The following is a 17752-nucleotide window of genomic DNA, read 5'->3' as shown; positions in this document are numbered from 1 at the left end:
GAAAGCTTATTTTGCTCCCAGGACAGTGAATGAAAATAGAAAATGTGCAAATTACCTAGGGGAAAATCATGTTTCTCAGGTTGCGATCAGAGACAAGTTTGTTTTTATAGGCCATGACATTATTTTGTTTTACAGATAGTAACTAATGTTCTTTTACAAAATTAACTGTGAACCAGTCTGAACTGGTGGTGATTCCAACATATGCAATTTTGGTATTTGGTAGCTGAGGTGGAAGAGAGCTCTACAAAGCAAAACTCCTGGGCCTGACCTTTAACATTTGGTGTATGGGATAGCTCTGTGTGTTTAAGAATCTACAGGCTCAATTGTCATTCTCTTTTGTGTGATCTTGGGTTCAGGAACGCATTTAGGTATCTTGCCATATATCAAAGTCCTCAGAATCACTAGGAGTTGGTCTGAAGGGATGTCTGGTGCCATGTGGGACATCAGTTTGCAAAATTTCTGCAGGAGATAATCATATAGGTACAAGCACATGAATGACTGGGCCTTTCTAGATGGCATCTGGAGACTAAACATCTGAAGGCTGAATCTGTTGGATACCTTAAGGGCATCTAAAATGACCCTGAAGGCTATTTGGGACACAAATAAGGACCTCTTCAATTTGTGTGCAGCTACTGTAGACAAAGTAGTTAATTAAGCCTGGTTAGGGTACACATGAAACTACAAACATTTGTTTTTTAGTGCTTAGGAGCAAAAACATAGTAATAAGAAGTTATAAAATGCAGAGTTGGATAAATGAAAGGATTTGGCTATTATGTTTTCCTATGGCTGTTGTGTTTTCTTTCCTTGACTTACCTTGTTTGTGTTTCTGGAAATGGCAGCAAGGGTGTCAGATCTTTCGTCTTCCTCTTGCAGTGGACTCTTTTAGCTTTTATAGCTACTTTCCCTTTTTGTTTTTGTTTTAGGTATCTAAATAATTTTATTCTGTAATTCTGAAGTGGCTTCTATTTTTCCCTTAAGCAGGAGACAGACTGGCCTTCTTTTGAATCAAAATAGAAATATTTTTCATCCTTAAGTGCATGAATAGCTCTGATACATTAACAGAGGCCTCCTGTCTATCCTGTTTAGAAGAAAAATTCTCTCTCTTCCTCTTGGTGACTACTTGGCATCCCTCAATGAGAAATATATATTTTCTTGTACTTTCCCATACTCTTGCAGTCTGATCATTAAAAGATGGAATCATGTGGAATCATGGTGGAATCATGTAAACACTCAAAGCTCAGTGTACTTTTAGTGAGACTTGACATGATTTGGTTAATCACACTGAGGTGATTAATTCCCAACATATTCCTCTTGGATAAACCACAAAAGAATACATTTGGCATACAAAAACTGTCATAATACCCGATTGGAAAATCTCTGATACTGAGTAAGTTAGTAATTCCTTGGTTTGGTTTAAACCAATTTGTTGTTTTAACCACTGGAGAAGCTCGAGATAAGAAGAAAACAATGAAAACAATGGCAGGACCTATTGAAAAGGCCTTAAGATTAGAATGCTGCAGAAGGGCAGTGCTTAAAACTTAAATTTATGGAAAAGGCATCTCATCCTTTGATCACATACTTGCGTGACCAAAATTGTTTGTTTTTCTGGGTGCAGTTTTGGGAGAAGAGTATTTGTAGAATGGGTAGTTATCTGAGAAGTTAATTAAAGTGTGGGATGCAGGGGTTAAAAAAAAAAAAAAAAAAGGGGGAGTGGGGAGGTTTGGCCGTTATATCCATCTATGTTTTTGACTGTTCTAGTAAGCCTGGATCTATGTCTGAATAGACTATCTGATGCTTTTGAGCTGTTGGGCAGGGACCTGAGTGATGGTTATGCATTTCAGTGTTATCTGCAGCACCTGCTTAGCTTATAGGAAAAATGCAGCTGCTGACCTCATGTTACATGTAATTTTCTTAGGTTTCAACAATGACATTCCAGATTGTTTTTTTTTTCTTTTTTTCCAGAGTACATCCAGACCATAATGATGATGGAAGAATCAGTTCAACATGTTGTCATGACAGCCATTCAGGAGGTATGCTGGAATACTCATACTGTGTAAAAGTTCATCCTTCCATATTTTACAAAAGCATATTTTTTCTAATTACGAAAACAACAACAAAAAAAGTTGGATAAAATAAGGAACGTAGATTGCAGTTTCAGAATGAAGGCTATCTTCTTATTTTGCCGTGGAAAAACAACTCCATCAATCTTGCTTTCTGTCACAGAATTCTGGTTGAATGCCCCACTTTTCTTTAAATCTAGAAGATTTAAACTTCTAGATGTTTTTATACTGGGTTCCCCTTCCTTTACTTTTCCTACCGTGTGGCTCCTAAAGTACACTAAACTCCTTGTATATAAGTAACTGAATAATGTAGAGTTTCTTTCAACCATATATTTGCAGAACTCCATGAATTGCTAGATTTTGTTATTGGACAAGTGAAAGGAAGAGAAATATATAATAGAAGATTATTTTGTCTTTTTTAGTGTAATAATACTAAATAATAATATTTAATATAATTAATAGGCTAATTCAGGTATTTCTGCTAATTCTTTGTAGCATGTTAGTAAATGTACTGTAGTGTATCTTATAAAATTGTTTTTCAGTATTAGGAAACTTGGTTTGTTCTCAAGAGTCTTGTGGTGGAAAAGATCATTTTTCTGTTGTCCTTTATAGTCATTAGCCTGGAGAGTTTCTATATGCAAGAATGCATTTCCAATCTTGTTTAACTGGTGAATCACACTGAAAACAGCCTATGGCAGAATGAAGAGAAAAAAAATTAAATACAGAGTGTGAGTGACCACTATTGCCATCTAAAGCTCTTGAGTGACTTCTCCCGTGCTCAGAGTTAGTATTCCTAGATGAAGATTAACTGCAGGCCAGTCTAGTAAGGGAAGTAGGAAATCTAAAATGAAAACATAGCTATACTTTCTAACAAGAAAGCATGGCAAAAGTTTCAGAGAAAGTAACACTTCTGAAAGTTCTTCCCATTTTTTGCTCTTTCCAGGCCATTACTGATATATCTCTTTTTTTTCTAAATGTAAACTAGAATCTCAGTGGTTTCCACCCAGAGACCTGCACATGTCTGTGTGACTCTTAATGCAGGTTTCTGAAGTCCATGGCATTCAGAACCATATGGGGAGGCTCTCAGATACTCATCCAGCAAAGCTCATATGAAACACACCAGAAAGACGAGGTAGATCTCAGGAGTATTTCCAGAGCTGCAGTGGCAATCTGTCTGTGTCCCTAAATCCAAACTCCCTCTGGATTTAGGGGAGTTTGTTTCTCTTCCATGGATGACTTAGAGCAGCTCTTGGAAACAAGAGATTGGAACCAAATAAGTAGTGTAGAGGAGACACCAAAACAAAGAGTATAGGAAAATTACTATATAAGCATATTGCAAAAGTTGGTATCATGTCATCTAATCCAAACATTTCAAAGCTTCTGACATGCAGTTACATATTCTTTGAGAACTGCTATGTAAAAAGACCTCTTTAATTTTTACTGATGTGTTATGTAATTCATTTTTGTTTATATAATTATGTTTGCTAATTCTTTGGTTTTCATGTATCATCGTAGTCATGAAAATATTTTTCAAGCCGTGGTTGAACAAGCATCTTTCCTGTTTTCTACTTTTGCATGAAAAGGCTGTTTTTTCAAATGGCAAAATGAGCATTATATATATGAAATTATTTGCTAAATTAGCTTCAGTTTTCTTGATTCCCTAGTGATCCTTCAGCATTTTCTTTGTTTATTTAATGCCTAGAGTAAAGCAGTAGGAATCAAGATATCCCTTATACTTTATAGACAACATAGGAGTTTTTCAATGATTTTCTGTTATTATTCAGTAAATATTGATGTTATTACCAGCTAGATTCTTGTATCTTAATCTGCAAATTTCCATTTCCAAAGGCAAGCTGTGTGCAGAGTAGAGGAGGACAAGAATGATACGACTAGTAAAGAATAGTCAAAAAAAGTATTATATGTTTTTATGTTTATATATATATATATATATATATTATATAGTAGTATTGTTTTGTTTATAGCTTATTGCAATTTATTACTTGCAACTGATATATCATATGAGAATATAGTGCTAGATGACATGACTAAGTGATATAAAACTATATGACTAATACATATATTTTTTAGTTTAATAATTTCCCTATATTTTAATGGCCAAAAACTTTTCCAGATATAATTTTTAAAAAAAAAAAAAAGAAAGAAAAAAAAAGAGAGAGAAAAAAACCCCATAATGATAGTTTCTTGTTCTTTGGAAGTTCTGCTGTTAATTTTCAAAGTCTTTTGCGTAACTAAGTGTTCCTTAATTAACTAAGGAAGCTTCATTATTGATTTTTCTGTGGGATTTTTGCTTTTAGCACTTTTGAACATCTCTGATTTGATTACTTAGCAGGTGTTTTTCCTTTCTCTGTGCAGGTCAAATTAAGAATCAGAGTAGTAGAAACACTGTCCAAACTTGCTTATGGTGCATAGCTAAAAGAACTTAATAATGTTATTTCCACCAAGCAGAAAATTTTTGTCCTTTATTGTGTTCTTAGTATTTAAAGATTTGTCTTGTACTAAGTAAAAGTAGCTTTCAAATGGTGAGAAAATGATAGAATAATATTTCATTGGATATGTCAATACTGGAAGAAGGGAAAAGTCCTGCTCTATTAAAGGATACAGATTATTTTATATGCAGCCTTGGATCTTTATAAGAAATGGTTTCTTTTTTAAAAAAAAAAAAAAAAAAAAAAGGGAAGAAAAACCCTCCTGTAAACGGAAAAGTTTGATGTAGTTTCAAGTCCAGTGAAGTGAGTCTGCAGACTACGAACAACTGTAGAAGCATTTCATATAAAGGAAATATTTTGAACTTAAAAGGACATTTGAGTACGTGGTGCCAGCTGCCTTTGTAGAATCATGCTACTCATTTGTACAAAATTTCAGATTATCCCTGCCCATTATCCCATGCAGATTTGTGGTAGCTTGATCCCTCCCCCATCCCTGTGTATCCATGACAATGCAAATTACTGATAGTCACAAACAAGTCAGTCAAAAAGTAAAGATTTTAGTAATATAAAACTAGCAGATCTCAATTATTTTGTAAAGCTTCTTGTCAAAGCTGTGAGCATGAAAATGTGTAGTTACAAGAATTAACATTAGCAGCATAGGGAATGTCAACTGCTTCTCATAAAACCGGACTAAGAAGTGGGGAAAAAAAAAGGCTCCTTGCCCAGGTTACTGTGACTTTCAAATCCAGAATGAGTTCTTCACCACAGAATAAGCTCATTTGATTTTAAATGACATTTTGATTGTTCAAACACATACTTATGCCACTTATTCCTCATTCTAAACATGTACAATAAGCTAGCACAAGAAGGGGAAAGTATGTGTTAATTGCTTGCTTTTTTTACACTGTTGGAAGCTCTTGAGCAGACTTCCTTTTGAGACGTGCTTATTGTTGGATATTGCATGCGGTTTTTTCATTTCCTCTCTTTTTTTTTTTTTTGACAAATTCATTTGAAAAATATTTGTACATCACTGTTCATAAAAGCTGCAGGTGGAAGTAAATTATAATACTCTGTGAGCCAAATTATGACTTTGAAGCTAAAAGCCATTCTGGTGCTGCAAGACTGTGAAAGTAGAGCTTTTTGCCCACCTATAGTTTGCTTTCCGAATAAGGAAACTTGCAGCTTTGAAAGGAGAACAAAAAGACCATTTCCTTCTGCTTTTTATTCTCAAGGTCAGCCAGTTCTGGTTCTTGAAACAAGTGAGCTAATGGTTGCCTCTCCAGGCCTGAAATACCAGTGTTGGCTGAAACCTCCCAAGTTACCCTGGTTCATTAGAAACCAGCTTGCAGGTCGGTTTCTGAAGCCACTGGTCCTTGACGTATATGAAGAAGTACAGAAGTATTTCAGGAGCCCAGTATGAGCTTCCAGGTGAAGATAACACAGCAGAGCACACTAAGGAAATTTGCCTTAAAGCAGAATGTACTGCTGTACTACTGATGTATCAGATTAGGAAGAGATAATTCAGAAAGGGATAACATGACATTCCGCAGACTAAAGCAGTGAGTCTTTTGGAGTGCCGAACTACAGTACTGTTGGAGCCCAATGATTGATTGTATGGGAGCAATATGAAAGGGGAACCTGTGGCAGTCTGTACCTTCATTTTTTTAGATGGGAAGTGTGTTTTTGAGTTGATCTCCATATCTGCTTGTAATATTAAAATGCAGTCTTCATTAAAGCAGTTATTGTTTTTTTTGAAGGAAATCCTCTGGAAGTCAAATCAGTTTTATAAGTGGTGGAATTGGGAAGAGGCAGGCTGGAAGCAGAACCCAGTTGGGATATTCCCTCTCAGCAGAGAGGTCGATGGTAGATGTGTGGGGAGATGTGCAGACAAACATGGATAAGCTCTTAGGAGAGGATTTTTGCTCCATATTCGTGATGCACCCTACCCACTGCCATCCTCGGTTCAGTGCATTCCTCGTGATCCACCCACACCTCTGCACTCGGCCTTCCTTGCTCCATCCTTCTCCACCCAGTGTCCTCTCCTATTCCTCATTTCTGCTGAGCAATGCAAAGTGTAGGAGGATTTGGGAGTGGTGTCAAAAGCCGCTGATGAACGAAGGGATTATTGGTTCGGACTTGTTTCCTCTGCCCAAGTCCACGGAAAGCAGCAACACCACAGTGGCCTCTAGTGGGTTTTACAGGCTCCTGCACTGCTGCTAATTAGTTCATTGCTGGGCAAGGCTCTTAAACAGTTTCTGAAGAGGAAGTACTTGCTTAACCTTGCCATCCCTATCAGTCATCTGGAAAAGGTTTTTATTAAAGGAGAAATGGAGTAATTAAAAGAGCTACAAGCGTCACTGAGCAGAGAAGAACTGGAAATTCTTATTTTGGGTAGCAAAACAATACTCGGTCCTGAAAACATGACCTTAAATTAAATAGAAGTTTGTAATGTCCCTGTGTATGGTAAAGATGAAGATACATGACTGTTTCTCAGGGAGACAGCTCTGAGGCTGGGAACTTCTAACTATTCCTCCATATGATCTAGGCTTCAAGGAATGCGTAATTTCAGAGTACTTTGTCATTGTAGAAATGCAGACAAAATGGAAGGAATTTAGTAATTAGGAGCAAATGGAATCAAGGCCTGGGAGGGAGGAGGAACTTCTGAGAAAAGATGAGATGAATTTAAATACACAGGACTCTGATAGATTCCAATTAAGGAGATGGAGGAAAAGGAGAGAGGCCTAAGGGTATAAATATGTGAATGTCAAATACAGGGTTTTACAGTGGTTTAAGCATGAGGGGAAGTGAAAACACTCTTCTCTGTATCAGAACTTTGCCCATGAAATGCAATGCTAAAGCATTAGCTTCTGCAGGAAATAATGGGAACTGAAGAGAGTAATCAAGCTGGACAGGAATCCTAGGCAAGACTGAGGGGAGGAATCTAGCTTTGATTTTGGTTAAGATACTTTTCTATATGTACTTTTTGTCTTTTGGCTCATAACTTCCATGAGTCATGCCACTGAGAGTGATAAATTTTTTTCTATCTTACCACTATCCACAGTGAATGTGCTTCCATAATGCTTCCTTTTGAGTTATTTGCAACATACCTTTTTTGGGAAGGAGAGTTCTCATTGTTCTTATCTCTTAGGGAACTAATCATAACTTTCAGCATTAATAGCACTTCAGTATGTTTGCTGGAGATGGTTGGGAAAATGTCTTTCGTATAAGAGTTCTGTTATAGTTGAGAATTTTAACTATTTTTATCAGTGAGTGTGGTTGTTGAAAGAAAACTAATTATCAGCTACTTTTTTCTTTCAATAAGCACACCAGTCAGTTTGGAGATGACCTTTAAGCCATGAGTTTCCAAAAATAATGGTTTCCAAAAAATAATAAAGACCTCTTGCAGTCAAATAGATAAGTCAGTATACAGAAAATTATAATATTTGCTTCAAAAATAATCTTACAATTTTTTTTTTTAATTTGCACATTACAGATAAAGGTCTGTTTATCCTTTGCACATTTCTTTGAATTAAGTATGTCCCCAGTTTTATTTGGGGAAAAAAATCATGTGGATTTGCAAATAATCCAAAAATGAAAACCACTGATAGAACAATATGAGACAGATTTTGACTGATAAATTGATCGCTACTACTATCCTAATACTGCTTCAAAAAATACTTTCCAAAGAGAATTGTAGGTTTCATGATAGAGAAAGAATATGCCTTTCTTTTTATTCAGAAAACTGTGTATGTTTGTTTTTCTTTTAATTTTCTTTAAATTCTTTTAAATTTTGTAATTTCTGAAAATTTTATGATTTCTATGTTGCATATAAATATGGAGTGGAAGTTTTTGATACTGTTAGAGCAAAAATGCCCAGAAGTTAAAATCAGCTTGCTTTTCTTTTTTTCCTTTGAAGCTTAGCTTTTAATATATAAATAAGTATTTTGCTTTTCTAATCCAGTGTAATCTAATTGCAGTTGATGAGTAAAGAGTCTCCAGTCTCTGTTGGAAATGATGCTTACGTTGACCTTGATCGTCAGGTATCTAAGACTAGATGTTTCTTTTCCTTTAATTATAGGAAATCAGTGCCCAGTCACTTTGCTTTGTTCTTAGAAATATGTCTCTTTAACCATGGAATGGTTTTGTGGTAAATTCAAAATAGAATAGAAAATTAAACTTCAATATGTCAAATCCTTTTACTTTATAGACTGAGTTTACCCATTTTGTGTATTTAAAGGAAAGAAGAACTCATTTTGGAAAATAATATTAGCTATTTGGCATTATGGTATAGCAAAATTGAAGACCATCCAATCTTTGGATGATGAGAAAAAAAAGAGTTCCTAATATTAAAACAAATCTTTTTTTGCCATTTCAGTTTTGCCATTTAAAAAGTCAATGAAAAAAAATTAAATATGGCTTAAAAATCCTTGAAGCAGTCCTGGGAACTGTCACAATCCGTATGAGGAGGTGTGAAGAGAGTTCTTCACTGTCCATTACATTTAGAGAAAATGGCAAACCAGCTGTGTTTCTGCTTAGAGAGCTTAACTTGGTCCTAACATTGTCCTACTAATGCACTAGAATTATATAGTACAGTGATATTGCCTGCATTCCTCCATCATATTGTCTTTGAAGAAGCCTGTAAATGCTGACAGAAGGAATTGTTGTTTGTACGTCAGCAGTCCCTTGAGAAATAAGACATGGTGATCCTGTTTGGGAAAAGGCAGAAGGCCCATCTAAAATTGATCCTGTATTTTATAATATATGTGCACCTGTAGCTGTCATTGTACAAATACATGTGTTGCATTTTTTTTATAGACTAGTTTTCTTGTACTCTATTTTTTATGTTATCCTGATTGCATTGATATGCAAACTTGAAGGATACATGTCTTATAAAGTCCTTAAAGAGAAATCTCTGATTTTCTCTATACTGCTTGTATGTTTAGTGTCTGTTTCAAAAGGGTAGTATTCTTCATCACCATGTTAATTGTATTCTTGTTGTGCAGTAGGAGTAGTTCCCAGTGACTAGACAGATTTTACCTTAATTGTCTATTCCCTATATTCCACCTTCCAATCCTTTGTGTATTTGAATAGTAGATAAAAACTGAAATTGTGCAGTCTTTGCATCTGTAAAGAAAAGTGGTGTTGACAATTTTTTTAGTGTACAGAGTTGGCGAATTCTTTGCCTTTAAACTTTTCAGGGGGATTGAATTAAATTCTTGGAGTAAATGTCGTAACTTTAGTATTTGTCTAAGACTAAATATTAATATCAGATATTTTTGCTGGCCACTAAAACTAAAGTATTCTCTGCTTTGCTGCTTTTTAAAAGCAGAATTGCCTTACTTTTCAAAAAAAATCTATTGCCCAAATGCAAAAACAATTTTATGGTCATGTAGTTTAGAAAATTTTTTTTAAACAATATACAGAGAATAGTGAAACTAAAAAATGCTTGTTTTTATGATAGCTGAAGAAAACTACAGAAGAATTAAATGAAGCACTAGCAACAAAAGAAGAAATCGCTCAGAGATGTCATGAGTTAGATATGCAGGTAGGTAATATATTGAATATATTAATATCACAGTGAGAAAGAGACTTGTTAATTTTTAGCCTCAGAAGACGAAAAAGAAGAAAACTGCACAGCAGTTCTGTTGTTTTACTTGTACTGCCAGAGAGAAGTTCCTGATCTCTTGCCTTGGTACTGTAATGTCAGTATTAAGATGTTTCATACTAGTCACACTTCAGGTAGGAAAGAGTAGGTTTCAGCTCGTGAATGGGAAAACTCCTGGAGGATGTGCTGTTATAGCAAGTTCAATAAGAAATGACACCCACTTTTGAGTTACTGCATCACCTGTGAATGACTTTATACTAAGCTTTATTGTAAATCGTGCTTACCTCCCCTGGAAGACACGACCAACCAAACAAGGAGCCCAAAAAGGCTATTTCAGTGAAGCTTTGCTTTGGGTTATAGTTTGTGCTTATGCTGAGCAGTTCAGCAACCATTAGAACTGAGAAAGTTTTGTATCTTTGTTTGTGCTTAATGATTTATTTGCTTATTTATTTGTGTACCTAATGCAAGCTATGACTAAAGTATTTCAATCTTTTGAAAATTTCATATTCCCTCTTTTTTACTCCTGCTTGCATGTTAATTTTATAGTATCTAATATATGAGTTCATGCTTCAGCAGTCCTTTGAGTTGCAGCACTTTGGATGCTCTGCACCATTGCCTGTTTTCCCAGAAACGGAATCCTTTGGGACATGTGTTCCTGTTTCACATTTGCTTGCAACTGGCCACTGGTTAAAAATGAGAATTCTAGGAAGGCCATAGCCATGACTTGGGGTATCCGGACTCGGATATTCACTGTGTGTTCTTTCTTCTAGAACAAGAAAGCTTAAATGGCTTTACTGTAGGGTTCTTTGGTTTTTGGAAAGGAAGCAGACTGTAAAATGATTAAGTCTTTTGCAGTGATAATTAAGACTTTTCATTTAGCTGCTTTAAAATTTATTTCTGCTCTATTTCTGCTCCAGAAATAGAGTTAAGATCTGCATTTTATATATGATAAGGCCTATCCTTAACATTAAAATATATTGTTTACAACACATAGCAGTTGCCTAGCTATTAATTGTGTGGTGTCTTTTTGGTAAAATGTGAATATGGAACCTATATGTTTCCATTTGTGGTTTGTGCTAATATTTTGTTGCACACACAAAAGAGACAGCTTTGTGCATCTTCATAGCTGATAGCTTTGTTATTACTGCTTTTGTTACAACAGGTTGCTGCCCTTCAGGAGGAGAAGAGCAGTTTACTTGCCGAAAACCAGATTCTGATGGAGCGCCTTAACCAGTCTGATTCCATTGAAGATCCCAACAGCCCTGCAGGTCGTAGGCATTTGCAGCTGCAGACTCAATTAGAGCAACTCCAAGAGGAAACTTTCAGGTAAAGCAGGCACCGGTGGAAGTGATTCTTCTGGCTGTACTGGCAAAAACGCTTGCTTTATGTCGCAGGTGGTATAACTACAAGAGTGAAAGTTTTACAGTGCTTTCTTCTTCCTTTTTTTGCTATCTGCTTTCCGCTGCCCCTTTCCAGTTCTTATGTCAACTATTGTATAACTTGCCTTTTCCTTTTGTATCTGCTTTTTAGCATTTTTCCAGTACCTCCTTCCAAGCCTCCTTCCTCTGTGTTTACACACTCTCCCTTCAGTTTCCTGAAAACGGGGTTTGATGTTTCTCTTGCATGCCAGCTAATATCTCTTGGCCTTCTTTCTATACATATACACTGTAAATAAGTAGTAATGTTTCTGAAACTTAGCCCTTCATTTCTCTTAGTCATCTCCATTCTCTATAGGAATTCCTACTCTTATTTATACTTAACAATTCTTACTGGATTCCTTAAACTAAGTTGCAATACTTTTTTTATTGACTCTGTGTCCTTTAAGATGCCTTTATTTTAACTTCAAATCAAAATCACAATGGCATTTTGTGTTGCCATTCTATGTCCTCTTCATTCAAAATGTTTCTCTTCATTATCCCCCTTCCTCACTGCCAGGTTAATGCAACTTTCCCTACGTATATTGTACGTGAGTTCGTCATGGCAAAAATTTGGTCTGCATTTTTTATATGGCAATCAAAATGCAGATAACTCATTTCATGCCTTAATTCTTTAGGAATGCTGGTCTGTCATGGATTCTTTAAAAAAAAATCATAGTTCTTCATCATTTAGAACATAAGAAAAAGCAGGAGTATTTTATTGAAGGTATAAAACACTTGAGCAGCTGAACACAACTCTAGGATAAAGATTTCATGTTCGATATTAATATGCTCCAGGACCATAAAGTGTGAAAATTTCTGCCAAAGCTTGCATCTGTGAAAAGAAAGTACCACACAAAAGCTAGGATTTGTCATTCCATGAAAGCTAACAGTAGACATTTTTGTGTAACATCTGCAGCATAAAGTTTGGCATCAACTTGGAAGCATTTAAAAAAAACCCTGCACATCTGAATAAGCCAAATACTTGGAAGCAAAGCTCTAGTCTCTGCATTGTTGCATGCTGGACTGCTATTTTATTTTTTACTGTGTGTTGTAAAGTTATTACCAGTATTCTTAGGGAAGATGATAATGAAGAAAGGTAATGGTGGCTTGAGGCAGGAAATTGCATTCTGTTTTACTTCATGCTTGCAGATTAGAAGCTGCCAAAGATGACTATCGAATACGGTGCGAAGAACTAGAAAAGGAAATTGCTGAATTGAGGCAGCAGACAGAAGAGCTTACTACATTGGCAGAGGAGGCTCAGTCCTTGAAGGATGAGATAGATGTACTGAGGTAAACTGTGTTCTGCTAACCATTTTTAAAGTGTAGTTATTAACATTTAGTCCATGTAGTTTATATAATTGGTCTTCATTAACTTTTCTTAAAGATTTTTAATATAAAATTGTCTAAGGAAGCACTAAAACGTGCTGCGGCTATCAAAATGATACAGTCATGTTCAAGTCATGCAGCCTTAGAGCAGTAAGCACAAAAGCAACTCTATATTCCATCTTCCTTACCATCTAGTTCTTCTGAGTTTTATTATTTTCCCTGAAAGTTTTGCAGACACATTTTTTCCTAATGATTCATGCTTTAAATCAAACTGAAAGTTTATGATTTGAGTATAACTTGAAGAAATGCATATTGGATGGAGAAAACTTTGCCTGATTATGTTATAAACTGAACTCTGTTACCTTTTTCTAAAAGGCGTCAGGTTCCAAAACGGTTAAGGCACTTTTGTGTCGCCAAATGTGGACTAGCTGGGAGAGTGATAACTGTGATGGTTAGTCAACAGCAGAAATGTTGTTCCTTCATAAATAAACAAGATTCTGAGGATGGTTTTAGAGCTGAAAAAATGGATGAGAGACAAGAAATTTTAACTATTACTGCGAATTAATATAGGAAAGAGAAAGATGTAATGGGACGAATGATACTGTCTAAAAGCGTTTCCAACAGCAGCATTTTGATACAACAAATAGTGATGGGAGGGAGTAGATGAATTAAGCCTAGGCATCTAGTAAGGTTATGATCATTCTTTTGTACTGGCTTTGTCTGACAATGTCCTTTACATTCAGTCATAATATGGAGGAAGCTTTAGGGTGTATATTTGGTTTTTTTTTTTTTAGTTTTCCAAGTATAGATTTGATACAAATGTGTCCCTACAGGCATTCTTCTGATAAGGTCGCTAAGTTAGAAAGTCAGGTAGAATCATACAAAAAGAAATTGGAAGACCTGGGTGATTTGCGACGGCAAGTGAAGCTCTTAGAAGAGAAGAACACAATGTACATGCAAAACACTGTGAGCTTGGAAGAAGAACTGAGGAAGGCCAACGCAGCACGCAGTCAGCTGGAGACGTACAAGAGGCAGGTAAGAACAGGCATCACCATATGGTGAAATTCACCAGTTCATCAACTGGAAAGCTCTCTGCATCACTCAGGATTTTCTCTTCATAGCATTGCTAACACTTCACGGTAAAAAAATAAAAAACAACAATCAGTTTCCTGTGTCTGGGAGAGTTGTGTGTTTTGTGGGTACTAATTTTTTATTCCTTTTCTGCATTATTGCGATTTTGCTTTACATTGCCAATAAGCAGCATTTCTTACTTTTCAGAAATTACCAGATTTTAAGCTATTTTTTCCTAAATTATTCCTAATTCATATGCAGTAGTTGAGCTTGATTTAAAACCTCCTCTTTCAGAAAAATCACCCATGCTTCACATAAATTTTCAGCAGTAGGGGCTCTACCATAGTCAAGGTAAGTTATGCGAGTGGCTAGGTAACTTCTCTTTGTTTTTCTTTTTTCTTTGCTATTTTTTATTTTATCTAGTAGGTCTGAATTTGTCCTGTTTTATCCAGAAGGTAAAAAGATAAACATCCTTGTCTCTCTGTTTTTCTTTTTTTGCTTTGTTTTGTAAGCAAGCAGAATAATAAACAAATGTATCACCAGCATGCTCTGGAGTGGAGAGCATGTGTTTATTTTCCTGCTTATCCAGAGTAATGTAATCGTATTCCTATGAAGACGTAAGACATTCTTACCTTCTCTCAGCGTCTGCTTTACACTGACATGACATCACTGTGGGATTCCTGTTACAAGGCCAACTCATGCCTGGTTTATTAATGTATACAGTGCCTGCTCTGTAGCCTGCCTTTTCATAACCTTGAATGGTCATGCTACCAGTGTCCCTGTATGTCTGCTTACAACAGGGAAAAAAGATACAAAAGCAACAGCTAACAGTACTGCAAGCCCAGGAGGAATGTGTATCGCTCAAACTGAGAGCTATTTCCCTGCATGTGGCCCTCTTATTTAACTAGAGCAGTTAGTTTCAGCCCCTCTGGGCTAATTGTAAATTCAGTCCACGTGAGTTCTCGGGGCAGGGAGAGGGACCACTGTTCCCAGGGCAAGAAAGGGTTAAAATATTCAAAGGGAAAAGAGTAAACATAGAAGGAAGTGGCCTTTCACATACCAGTAGTATCATCATGTTTGCTTATGATTTTTTTTCCTTCAAACAATCCAGTACGTTGTGTAACTTCTACATCTGCATCCATTTCACTGATGATAAGACTTTTGGAAGGGGCAGCCCCATTCTTTGTGCTCTGCCTGCCCAGTTGCCAATTACTCCTTGTTTTCTCCCTCATTCCATGGATGTTATGCATGAGATTTTGCATCAGAGGAACTGTTGATATATACAAACAGATATGAAAACTGTACCACTGGCTGAGACTGGGGTACAAATCAAGGGGCCCACCTGGCAAACGTGGTTTCGTTCACCTAAGCTCACGACCTCCGGATGAACACACAGAGCCTGTTTGCCTTGGGGTCTGTAAGGCTGGGCTCATTTTGAGAGCTGCGTTGGAAGTGCAGACAGCCTGAATACCCAGTGTCACAAAGCTGGTTTCTGAAACTCCTAGCTTTGAGTAGTGTAATAAGAATTAAGCCAGGCGTAAGGATACAGATATTACACCACTAAGAAATAGTATGTCCCATTATGGAAATCTGTAATTCCTGGTATGTGGAGAATCCAGTCCTAGTGATGACAGTGTAATTGGACAAGTTAATTCTTTGGCTTGGATTCTCTGCACTGCTCATGAAAATGCTTGGCTGTAGTGACTGAGAGGAAATTCCTGTAGTTTCCCAACCCGCAGTTTCTGTTGGATGAAGGCAGCAGTGATTGATTTTAGGAGGAGTTACAGTTTATGTAGGAATCTTATTCACTTTTCTGAAAGTATTTTCTTAGAAAACTGTTGTTGTTGCAACTTGAAGAATTAAAATGTGGAGATTCTAGAATTCATTTTTGTGTAATTTTGATTCAGCCCCTTTGTGCATGTGCATTTTGAGTATTATTATTTAAACAGTATGTCCTGCTTTGCTTTCCCACAAGATCCCTGCTTTTCCCACAGGAACACTCATTCCACATGTCAGATATTGCTCAGTAAATGTAATGGCTGATTTCTTTGCTTTTTCTGCATGAATATGTAGCTTTATATCTTCCTACACACTGCTCAGATTCTGGCTATTTATTTCCTTCTGCTCTTTTCTGATATACCATTGTCATATTGCGACTGATTACAAATATTAATGCATTTGTTGCCATGTGAGGTGGAATTACACCCATTTTACAAGTGGGGAGCATAGTCCTCAGTGAAAGCCTGTGTTTTTGCATGCCTCTATGTCACTGGAAGCCCCAATGACTTGTGTCATATTTCAGGAGCTAAGTGTTTTCAAATGTAACTTTTGGATTATTTTGCTGATAATTTCAGAAATAGTAGACTCCCTCCCTCCTCACCTCTCCTTCCCACACTCATCCTTTAAGAACAAGAGCAGCAAAGTCTTTCATTGTTAAGCTATAAAACCATGCAGAATTTCCAAACTGGCAGTTATTTTGCTTAGATATGTTTTGAAAATGAAAGATCATTGAAACTGCCAAGCGTGTTCCAATATAGGCATGGCAACTGCTGTGCTTCCTGTTTTAATCTAGTCAGTTACTCTGTAATCCAAAATGAAGGCATTAAGAAAACCTTCTTATGTATAGCTCCAGAAGAGCTTGAATGTCTCTGGCTGAGTCTTTCTTTCAGCTTATGTGTTTGCAGCTGGTCTTTGTTCAGCTTCCTTGTTTCATGCTCTCTGCATTGAGCACTGCTAACACTTTGGGACTGAGCTGGTCAGAAGGTTTGGAAAGGTGAGCTTGGCTTCACATGAGGCTGAACATTCACTGATCATTCACTGAGCGTTTCTGCTGGCCTTGCACGTTTCTCCTCTTATAAATTTGAAAGCCCTTTGCTAATCTGTAACTTGAAAGTACATATGAGACTTTAAGCCATGTATTTTCCTTTGAAATAAACAGATTATCAGCCTATGGCTGAATCTTTAAATTAGGTGAAATAGACCTGATTAGAACCATAGAATTTGATTTCTTCAGAGACTTGATTTTTTTTTCCTAGGCTTCTCGGAAATCAGGAGGATTACTCTATTTTTCTTGAGCTCCTTGGTCTGTAGAATTATATACCTTCCTCTATAGGCCATGCTTGGGATTTGTTTTTTCTTTTTGAATACTGCTAATACCTTACATTTTTGGTCTATTTTTGCTGTTTGTGGTAAGACTTAGTACTGTGACTGAAACCAAACAACTGATGAAAGCATTTTTTTTTTTTTAGTATGTCCTATCGGTAAATATTTCACTTGTTTTGAACATGTCTTATGGTGCATGGTAACTGACTTCTTTATCTTGAATATTTTGTTTTAGTATTAATATTTGCAGACAAACTATTGATTCTTGTTCTCGCAGGCAGTTGAACTACAAAACAGATTATCTGAAGAATCCAAGAAAGCTGATAAATTAGATTATGAATGCAAACGGCTGAAAGAAAAAGTAGACAGCCTCCAAAAAGAAAAAGATGTAAGTGTCAAGATGTTTGTTTGATAGTGGTAAAAACAACATTATGCCCTTTATTACACAGAAATGTGGTAATCAAAATTAATATTCTACAGCAAGTTCTTTTTTGAATTAGGAAGTCTTTTTCCACCTAAAATTTTCTAATAAACCTAAGGACAGTGCAGCGGAGAATAAAGGTGTGCAACTTTTTTTTTTTTTTTAAGTCCTAATATACAACATCAGAGATTGTCTCTTGGCCATTTGCTGTGAGAAGGTTAATAAATGCCAAGGATAATCTTGATGTAACCTGAAAATCTAGTTAAAGTAGAGTTTTTGCAGTAGTGTTCTAAAACTAAACT

At 36.3% G+C, this 17752-nt stretch overlaps 1 protein-coding gene across 1 annotated transcript in view; it reads left to right on the top strand.

The window, feature by feature from the left end:
- The window catches only part of HOOK3 (hook microtubule tethering protein 3), a 71554-nt gene that overhangs the window by 30987 nt on the left and 22815 nt on the right, over positions 1–17752 (top strand). Inside the window, exons 6-12 of the mRNA XM_026049929.1 lie at positions 1963–2030; positions 8485–8547; positions 9969–10052; positions 11275–11438; positions 12680–12820; positions 13690–13891; positions 17307–17417. Of these exons, the coding sequence (XP_025905714.1) occupies positions 1963–2030; positions 8485–8547; positions 9969–10052; positions 11275–11438; positions 12680–12820; positions 13690–13891; positions 17307–17417 (833 nt within the window). The remainder of the gene's footprint in view (positions 1–1962; positions 2031–8484; positions 8548–9968; positions 10053–11274; positions 11439–12679; positions 12821–13689; positions 13892–17306; positions 17418–17752) is intronic.

The sequence above is a fragment of the Nothoprocta perdicaria genome, unplaced genomic scaffold, assembly GCF_003342845.1.
Source record: "Nothoprocta perdicaria isolate Ctin4 unplaced genomic scaffold, notPer1 scaffold_63, whole genome shotgun sequence".
NCBI classification, from domain to species: Eukaryota; Metazoa; Chordata; class Aves; order Tinamiformes; family Tinamidae; genus Nothoprocta; species Nothoprocta perdicaria.
This window is presented reverse-complemented; position numbering and strand designations above follow the sequence as displayed.